General features: G+C 42.6%; 1 protein-coding gene across 1 annotated transcript; it reads right to left on the reverse strand.

Annotated features, from left to right (window-relative positions):
• Positions 1 to 291: 291 nt before the first annotated feature.
• On the reverse strand, positions 292 to 1548 carry LOC134338982 (probable G-protein coupled receptor 139). The gene has a single exon (XM_063035203.1). The coding sequence runs from the start codon at positions 1546 to 1548 to the stop codon at positions 292 to 294; it is 1257 nt and encodes a 418-aa protein (XP_062891273.1).
• Between the last annotated feature and the right edge of the window lie 9091 nt (positions 1549 to 10639).

The raw sequence follows: 10639 nt of genomic DNA on the forward strand, positions 1-10639 counted from the left end.
CAGTCAATTAGTATATTATTCTAGCAATGTAAGAATCAGACCAGCATCACGCAGTTCGTTGGCCAAGCCTCCGGTATTAATCCAATGACATAAAAATAATTATGCCAATGTAAATATCACATCAGCAACACTTTATTTCGGTGGCACATTTGAAGAAATTAAGTTTGCTGCTCCGGTTTGAAAACGGCCTTCTAACGCACAGGAACCCAGCTACGCAGATTTTGTGTTAGACTTATCAGATCTGCTGACGATTATAGAACATGTATGTGACCTCATAATAAGAAATACAATTCAACTGACGTTTTCTGTACAAAGTCGGCCATTCAATGTGACCAGATGTTTCACTCCTGTCTTTATCTCTTCCCTGAATTTCCTCTGGCACCGAGTGTAGATACACGTGTTGGTACAGGTGCAGAGAAATTGCAACATGAACCCAAACTCCTGCAAGATAAACGACGGTGAATTAAGATATCTGTCCGTACAAAAGAAATTTTGCGATTGTCTGATCATCGTAGAGGCTATGAATGGAATCCACAATGAAATGAAATTGGCTGATAGAGCGAACAGTAAAATCATTGACTCTCTCCGGTTCTCCACCTCTGAGTCCTTCTTATTGACATTGCTGTTCCGGAGTCCTCGGCGGACTCTGTTTGCCGCTATAATATTTCTGACAGTTAAAACATTGAACAATAGAATTAAAGCAAATGACAATAACGGTGTAATGATCGTATTAAACATCTGGTAAGCTTTCCACACTGGTGACGTGAAGTAATCCGCCCTGACAATGCAGCGCCAGGGAACGTTGTCAATAATCGCAGAAGGTTCTACTGCAAAGTAAAATGCAACACACCTAACACAATTTCCTGTGCCAACAATCAGAACCATTATAGTCGCTGTCCGCTCGGTGCAATATCGTTCCCGCAGTTTTTGGCTGCAAATTGCAACACATCGATCAAATGTGAAAGCCACCGTTAGCCAGACAGAACAGTTCATGGTTGCGAGCCGAAAGACAAGTGTCACAGCGCAAACCGGAGTGATGAGCAAAAGTCTTGCAAAAACATAAATATTATTCATCCGGTCGAATATTACGCCAGAGATAACACCCATTAAATCAGTTATTGCCATCGCCACCAGGTAACGGGTGATGCATTTGGAGAGTCCGCACTTTCCACGACACAGGATCACAATAGCCAACAAATTAACTGCAAGGAAGAAAATAAAAGTTAGTTTCAAGCGCACAATATCAGATGTATTTTCCATGACGCATACGAAGAATTGTTTATGGACAGAAGGGAAACCACTCTTCTGGTTCCATTCCGGATTAAACTGGCTTCGACCCACAAAAAGTTTACACAGTTTGTCCGAAGTTGCACTCATGCCTGAGACAAGGCAGGATTGGAGTCTCAGCTCAGTCGGCAAATTTTCAGCAGTTTGCGATGGGATTCCGCAGTCGGCATATTTACCAGCGGGCTGCTGATCGATTACGTCCTTCCGAGCTGTTAAAGCTGAAGGGAACATTGATAGAGAGAATATAATGTGCGCAGACATTTTGTTTCCTCTGATGTGACACATGTGAGTCTCGGAACCTGCAGCGCTGTAATTAAGACCGAAAATTAAAACAAATCCAAAAGGGAAAACAGGATAGCCAATTTTTGCAATTGAAAAGATACTTTGAAAATTATATTGAAAATGAAATCTTATTTGTTGCATGATGCTGTAAAAGAGAAATAATCCTGGAGCAGGTCGATGGGACTAAGGTGAGACTTAGAACGATAAAAACCATCAATGCTTTGGAAGCTCGGGTGGATAAAATGCTGGAACAAAATCAGTTATTGCAATTGGCAAAGAAACCAGGGAATAGAAAATAACTATACATCCTGAGAGAAAATAGAAAACATATCCTTCAAACCTGATTAGACCGAAATCCCTCGTCAAAAAAACACTTTGTGTAATGCATTTTACTGCGAATATGATGTTGTGCGGTAGGTAAAGCAAGAAGATATCGCAAACATACTCCTGTTACTTACTGGGAATACCAATCGCAGTCAGTTTAGGATAATATACACTCTCTATGTAGTAAATTGCTGGATATTCCATTTTCTGTATGACGTGACGACCAGGTTATAATGAACCTACGGCCAAAAGCTACTGGTGATTGCTTTGAAAGCGCTTATAAAGGAGAGGGGACTGCAACCATCAAACCATCTTACCAGCTCATTAGTCGCGTCAGAGACAGCCCAGTGAACAACAATTCACGTGAGCCATTTCTAGACATTGTGTAACAGCGCAATGGAAACCACTCATCGAGGACATCACAACAAAATAAAATTCTTTTCATCTTTGTTCACGCCTTCAAAGGGGAATGTCACACATTCCTTCTATATGACACAAAGTTTGAGTCCTGCCGAAGGGTCTCCACCCGAAACGTCGACTATACTTTTTCCCAGATATGCAGCCTGGTCTGCTGAGTTCCCCCAGCATTTTGTGTGTGTTCCAAAATTGAAGATGCTTATTTTTAACTTTATTGTCACCTTCTAGTAAGTATCATTTGTAACAGATTGCCCAGCCATTCACGACTCTAAGTTAATAAAGAAAATTAATTTGATTTTTAAATGACGTTAACTTATTTAGCAGTGGCTGAGGACAAGAGTGATACTGCTGATTATGAGGTAACTCGTTGACAAATAAAGGCAGAGTGTGATCAGACTCTTAGCAAACAGAGATTGATGATGGGGCAAAAATGCAGTCAACAGGATGAGCTGCAGTCTAATAGGTGGACAAAATCGTAAAGGGTAAATGCAGGATTAAAGGTGTCTTGTTTGAATCCACGCAGTATACGGAATAAGGTAGATGAACATGAGGCACAGCTACAGATTGTCAGGTATGACGTTGTGTGTATTACTAAATCATGACTGAAAGAAGCTTATTGTTGGGAGCTTAACTTCCAAGGATACACATTGTATCGAAAGTATAGGCAGAAGGGATAGCGTGGCGCTATTGGTAAAGATGAAGTCAAATCATTCGAAAGAGGCGACACACGGTAAGAAGCAGTTGAATCCTCTGGGTAGAGCAAAGGAACTGCAAAGACGAAAACGCCCTGATGGGAATTATATACAGACCCCCAAGCAGCAGTAAGCATAATGTCAACAAATTACAAAATGGCATCCATAACACATGCCAACAGGACAATGTTACAACTGTCGTGGGGGTTTCAATAGGCAGGTAGATAGTGAAAATTAATTTGTGCGGCATCCCGAGAATGCCTCCAAGATGGCACTTTAGAGCAATCCGTATTAGAGTCCACGAGGAGGCAAGCTGTTCTCCATTGGCTGTTGTGCAAGTAACGGGAATCCATTACAGAACTATAGGTAAAAGTACCCGTCGGGCAGAGTGATCATTACATGATAGAATTCGGGCAGATATTTGCGGAAAACTGAATAAGTATTTTGCATCAGTCTTCACTGTGCAAGACAGAAGCTGGAATTTTGAGTGAGTCAGGGGTTAGAAATGAGGGAATTTGTCATGAGTAGTGGGACGTTGCCTGTGAACCAGAAAGGTCTGAAGATAAATAAGTCACCTGGACCAGATGATGTTGTGCCCAGGGTTCTGAAAGAGGTGGCTGAAGAGACTGTGGATGCCCTAGTAATGATCGACAACAGATTTGTAATGGAGTGTATACTGACTGGTTGCCTCCAGCCTAGTATGGAAACACCAATGGCCTTGAACGGAAAATCAGTCAACAAATAGTGCATAAGGCCCAGTTCACCACAGTATTTCTACACATTTGGGCACTTGCATACCAATGGTTGCCACAGAAAGGTGGCAACAATCATCAGGGAACCTCCAGCAAACAAGGCATACTCTCATTTCTCTGCTGCCACCGTGAAGAACGTGCAGGAGCCTCATGACTCAAACCACCGGGTTCAGGCTATGGTCTTAGGGAGTTGTAGCATCCTTGGAAGTAAGCTCGTCGATTATGGAATCTGTACAGAGTTGAGGTGCCTGTCCTTATGGAGGCTGGTAATGTTCCCGGTGGTTGTCCAGCAATAACTGTTGCTGAAGCTGCTCGAGCGGATCCTGCCGTGTGGTGGAAGCGAGAAAAGAGCGAGAGCGAATAAAAGAGGAAACGTTCGGCCGAATGGCAGACTTCTGCTCCGATGTCTTATGGTCTTATGGTCTTATTTCACTTCCTTTTTGTCTGTTCCGTTTGCATTTCGTCTTGAATGTGTCTGTGACCTGCAGGTTGCAGATCATTTGGGTGCTTCGGCGCTCTGCAGTCTCACAGAGGATTCCAGGAGACAGTGGCAGCGTCGTGGCGAGACAGTTTCAGGACGGGGCGCGAGCCGATATTCGACTTCATTTCGCTGATTAAAGAATCCATGGTTCGCCGATTAAACCGCTGAGAGGGATTGATATATCGAGGGAAATGCGGAAAGTGAAAACCAGCTGCCTACATTTTGATCGCAGGAGAAATTGCTCTACAGCGGTGCAGGGAAACTGCATTTTCATCGCTGGTGGCATCGACTGAGGCGCGAGAGGGAAAGGCCTGCGGCTGTTCACGGAGAATGTTAACCAGGTTTTCCGCATTTTAGATATGTCCTTTTCTTCAATCCTCTAGTTTTGTTGTGTTTCTCGTTTTTACTGTGCGAGAGAGAAGGACTTGGGGGTCGATTTGCCTGTTCCGTTTTCATCGCTTTTTTTTGTGCGGTTAGAAGGGATTTGGGGGCTGATCATCGAGTGCCCTTTCATTTGTTTCCTGGTTTCGTGGCTATCTGGAGAAGAATAATTTCGGAGTTGTTTACTTTGATAATAAAGGAACTTTTAAACCTCTGAAAATTAGCTGTAACCACGTGGTAGAGGAAGTTTGGGTGATCAACTTAAAAAGCATCTTAAGAGAAAACGTAGTACCATCTATGTTTTATCCAGTGTTCTGGGAAACTCCACTAAGCGGACAACAACATTTTCGTAGGCTTTGGAAGCTTGCTTCCCTCAGTGACACGGAGAGCTATGTTGCCTGGAGTGAGACCTTGCGCTTTGGTTCTTGTTAAGGTCCCCCATGCCAAACAGATCAAAGGGTAGAGGCCAGATTAAGAGTGGTCCACCGGTCTTCCTGGTTCTGACTTCAGCTCATGCCTAACAACCTCGATTGCTGTTACAACAACTTTAACACAATCAAGAGAAGATATGCAGATGCTCGAGACAGGGAAAAGCGGAAGGGAAATGGTGAAGGATGGGTGGACATTATCGGAAGTTCGTGAAATCAATGTTCATGCCATTACGTGGAGGCTACCGAGACGAAATATAAGCGCTGTTCCTCCAACCTGAGCGTGGCCTCATCACGACAGCACAGGAGGCCACGGATTTCCATATCGCAATGGCTGCCAACTGGGTGATCCCGCTTCTGTTGGCTGACGGAGCTTAGGAGCTGAGTTGAAAGGTCTCCCAACCTACGTCGGGTCTCTCAGATATGCAAAACCACACCGGGGTTACCGGACACAGTGCAAGACCTAAACAAGCTCATAGGTGAAATGTCACCTCACCTGGGAGGACCTTTTGGGGACCTGAATGGTAGTGAGGGGAGAGGTATAGGGGCAGGTGTGGCACTCTTTCCGTTTGAAACAAAGGCTGATGTGTTGGGACGTAACGCGATTCGTCGAGCAGACAGCGGAGTCGCGTAGGGAGCGATTCCTGCAGAATAGAAGGATTCAGAAATAGAGAACTGGAGAAAGTCAATGATTTTGCTGCTCACTCTGTCAGTCTATTTCATTTTCTTGTGCATCCCCTTTATAGTCTCTGCTATGATCTGGAAAGTTCAAATTGGCTTTTACAGACAGATACGTTAATTAGTCGTCGTTAATCCTTCAAGAGTTTTGGGTTCATGTTGCAATTTCCCTGCATCTGCACCAACACGCGTACTACACACCATACCAGAGGAAATTCAGGGATGAGATGGAGAAAGCAATGAAACATCTCGTCACATTGAATGGTCGAATTTGTAGATAGAACGCAAGTTGAATTGTATCTTTTGTTATGAGTTCACAAACATTTTCTCAGTCATCAATAGGTCGCTTCGAGTTTGATGATTGAGATCAACTTGAAATTTGACAGGAAGAAGTAAAGTCCGATGTAGCAGAATTTTAGTGGAGTAAAGGGAATTACACTGGTGTGAGAGGAGCTGGCCAAAGTAAATCGGAAAGAGATTCTGGCAGGAATGACGGCAGAGCGTTAATGGTGTGAGCTTCCTGGAAATATGAGAAAGATGCAGGATAGATACATTCCAGAAACGAAGCAATACTCAAATGGCAGAATAGCACAACCGTGGCTGACAAGGAAAGCCAAAGCCAATGTGATTCTGCAGTGATCCTTACAGAGTAGAATTCTAGTCTAACTGACTGGATCACCGATTCGCTAAACACACCTGTAAATCCTCCGCGACTGGCGGTGAAATTTACCTAGAGTATAAGGTAAAATATAGAAAGTCCAAATGTACTGCGACGTTCTCCGAATTTCCACGCTCCAGAGGCACGATATATGCCCAAAAGCATGATCCAATTTCGGTGTAATTCCTGCGACTTTGTAATATGGGCGTTTGTTTTTCATATTTTAATGGTGTTTTCATTTAGTCTCTTTCTCGCAAATTAATTCAATTCAAACTCTCTCGCTATGTTGTTACCTCACCTTTTGTTTTTTTCTTTGCCTTGTCGCAGATTCAGCCGCGGATTCCCGTTTCTGCAAATTTATTCAGTTGGATTGGATTTGTTGGGGGACGTCCGATCTGAGTTTTTTCTTCAACCTCCGGTGTGACGAATCTTGGATGTTCGTGTGTATCGTGATAAAATTCCATGAATGTATATCATATGCCTTTGGGATAATATAGTCTTTAATTATGTTTCTGCACAGTCCCGGAAAGGATCATATGCATTAGTCATAATTATCTTGGCACAGAAAAGAGTGCTGAATTTTTTTTTTTTTTTGCTTTTTTAGCGACACGTAATGTTTGCTTCATACAATACGTTCATAGGTGTGATCTCCTACTTTCAAACTGGAACTCTCTTTTAATATTTCCTGTCATGCAGCAAATGACATTAAATAACACTACCTTACCGCTTGCTTTCTCTTTGAAGTTTTGTGGAAAACATTGCAAACGGAGGGAGGGAACTTCGACTCAGACCATGAGAGGACTGCGTCGGCATTTTCATGCCTTACAAGGCGCAGATTGGAAGTGTGTGTGGAGTGCCACTCCTCGCACAGACTAGAGAGATGTGTGATTAAGTGCCTTGCTCAAGGGCACAAACACGCTGCCACTGCTGAGGCTCGAACTAGCGACCTTGAGTTAACTAGACGAACGCCTTAACCACTTGGCCACGTGCCCACTGGAAAACATTGCAAACGGGTATAACACTTTTGTCTCTCTTCAACACTTCTTTTACTTTTTACTGAAGAATAGTCATTGCTGAATTGAGTTATTTCTCAATCCGCCTTTTCTAATCCATTCTTGGCAACATATTTATACGGTTTTATTTAATTTTAGTCTAACATGGAACGTAAAGCCATTTCTTGTACGATAACGTCGAAGAGTTGTTGTAACATTCTAGAATATTTGTCCTGTTCTCAGAACCACTGGCTGATTACTTTTTTCCCATTATTAATTTTATCAGAATATAATAGATATTACTTGGCTATTTTATGCTAATTGCTTAAATGTGAGCTATTTCTAATTTAAATTCCAATGCAATCATTATGTTGCCTTTAAAATCAAGATGTACAGATATCAAACAATAAACTAAATCAACTTTATTCATTGTGTGCAGAATCTCCCATATTGCGCGGATCCCTTACGGTTAGCATGAGCTGAACTCCCGTAACTGGAGGACTGGTGAAATAGTCTTACTCTGCTCGCTAACCTTTGATCTATTTGATGTGGGTCGCCATATCTGTAGCCAAAGCCGAAGGCCAACAAAGATCTCCTGGTCATTGAGGGACGCAGGCCTCCAAATCCTTTTGTTGTGGTCCGCTTGAATGACTTTTCCACACTACTCCATATACAAGAGTTGTGCCTAGTATTTTCTTAAATCCACCATGCAAAATTCCTCCTCCACTCACTTACAGTCAACTTTTGCGCACTCTCTGTTGATTATTACATGAGCGAAACATCTTTTCAGGGCACTATTTTCAAGACATTCCTGTGAGAAACGTCCACCCAAATCCAGGTTTTTGCACCCACGGCAGAGCCCAGTAAGGCATGGTTTCTTGGCTCTCGCTCTCTTCCCGTTTCTACCATCGGGCACAAGGTGCAGCATCCTTATGTCCTACTAGGAATGTTCACGAACACTTTTCGATGTACGATCCTCAGGGCCATTGCAAATACGGGCCCAGACGTACTCCAGTTACTTATGACGTATAAGATCGCAGTCAGTACAGGATAATAAACACACTCTATGTAGTAAGTTGCTATAGACTCCATTTTCAGTGTGATGTGACGTATTCGTATGATTATAATGTTGCTATTGCTGTAAACTACTGGTGACTGCTTTGAACGCGCTTACAAGGGAGAGGGAACTGCATTCTCCAAACTAATCATACCAGCTTCGTAGTCACAGAGATAGTCCAGTCAACAAGCCATTAACGTAAGCTACTTCTACACTTTGCGTCACAGCGCAATGGAGATCGTTCATCGAGTAAGTCACAACAAAACACATTTTGTGTTTCCTTTTATTCTTCCAAAGGGGAATGTCCCATCTTCCTTCTCTATGACACAAAATATAAAGGTATTTATATGGAAAAATGATTGGGGAGAATATTTTTAACTTTATTATCACTTTGAAATAAGAATAATTTAATTTCTAGCAACAACGCAGCAATTTATCACTATTAAATTAATAAAGGATATTTAATTCGTGATTCAATTAGGTAAACTAGTTTTGCAGTGGATGAGGACAAGTGTGACAGTGCTGAGCGTGAGGTAGTTGGTTCACGAAGAAAAGCTCTCCCAGTCAGGAGAGACCAACGATAGATCACAGTTGCAGTCAATAGGATAAGTTGCAATATAAAAGGGGAACAAAATCGAAGAGGATGAATGTAGGACAAGTGGTGTTTTGTTGGAATGCACGCTTTTTCTGGAATTATGCTAATTTCACAAGGTTGGTGAATTTGCAGCACGGTTACAGAGTGGCAGTTATAAAGTTCTGGTTATCAATAAATTGTGACTCAAAGAATCATACAGCTGGGAGCTTAACGCCCAAAGATACACATTTTTATCGAAAGGACAGACGGATGGGGTGAAATGGCGCTAGGGTAAATAATGAAATCACATAATTAGAAAGAGGTGACATCGGGTCGGAAGGTGTTGATACGTTTTGGGTAGAGATAAGGAACTGCAAGGGTTAAAATACCCTATTGGGAGTTATATACAGACCTCCAAACAGCCGTAAGATTGCGATCAACAAATTACAACAGGAGAGAGAAAATACATGCGGAAAGGGCAGTGTTGTAATGGTCATAGGGGATTTCAATGCGCAGGTAGATTGGGAAAATCTTATTTGTATTGGATTCCAAGGGCGGGACATCCTAGAATGCCTGCAAGATAGCTTTTTAGAGCCGCTCATATTTGGACCCAGAGCGGAGCAGCTGTTCTGGATTGGGTATTGAGCAATGCACGGGTATTGATTAGAAAACTAAAGATAAATGAACCCTTCGGGGACAGTGAATTTAATATGCTAAAATTCACACTGAAATTGGAGGAGACTCTAAATTTAGCAGTGTCAATGCTACACTGGAGTAAAGGGAATTACAAAAGCTGGCTAAAACTGATTGGAAGACTACATTGACAGAGATGGCGGCAGAGCGGCAAAGGCTGAAAATTCTCCAAGTAATTCGGAAGGGAGAGGATGTGTACATCCCAATGAGGAAGATGTGCTCCAATTGCGAGCGAACACAAACATGGATACAAAGAGAAGTCACTGTCATCATATAACCCAAAGAGAGCCCTATAATAGAGCAAACATTAGTGGGAAGTTACAGGACTGGGAAGCTTTTAAAAACCATCAATAGGCATCAAAAAAGCATAAAGAAGGAAAAAAGGGAATGCGAAAACAAGACAGCCACATATTAACGAGGATACCATGTGTTTCTTCAGATACATAAAGTTTAGAGGAGGTGCGCGAGTGCTTAACAGACCGCTGGAGAACATGCCAGACAGGTTGCAATGGGAGATAAGGAAATGCAAGACGAACTATATAAGTATTTTGCACGTCTTCACTGTGGAAGACACTAGCAGCGTGCCACAAGTTCGAGAGCGCCAGAGGTTCAGGAGTATGTGAAGATGTCATTCCTGGGGAGAGGTTTTTTGGCATACTGAAAGATCTGAAGGTAGATACGTCACCTAGACCAGACGGTGTGCAGCTCTTGGTTCTGAAAGAGGTTTCTGAAGAGTTTGTGGATGCATTAGTAATGATCGTTCAAGAATCACTGGATTCTGGAATGATTCAGGGAAGCAGAAGAATGGAAATTATACGCAGTTGGTCTGACCTCAGTGATTGGGTAGGTGTTGGAGTCGATTGTTAAGGATGGCCCCTGCAGAGGTGGAAGACGTTCGGCAGCATTTTTGTAAGTTGAAGGAAGCTGCGATCATCACCGAGTA

Source organism: Mobula hypostoma, chromosome 28, assembly GCF_963921235.1.
Source record: "Mobula hypostoma chromosome 28, sMobHyp1.1, whole genome shotgun sequence".
Taxonomy (NCBI): Eukaryota; Metazoa; Chordata; class Chondrichthyes; order Myliobatiformes; family Myliobatidae; genus Mobula; species Mobula hypostoma.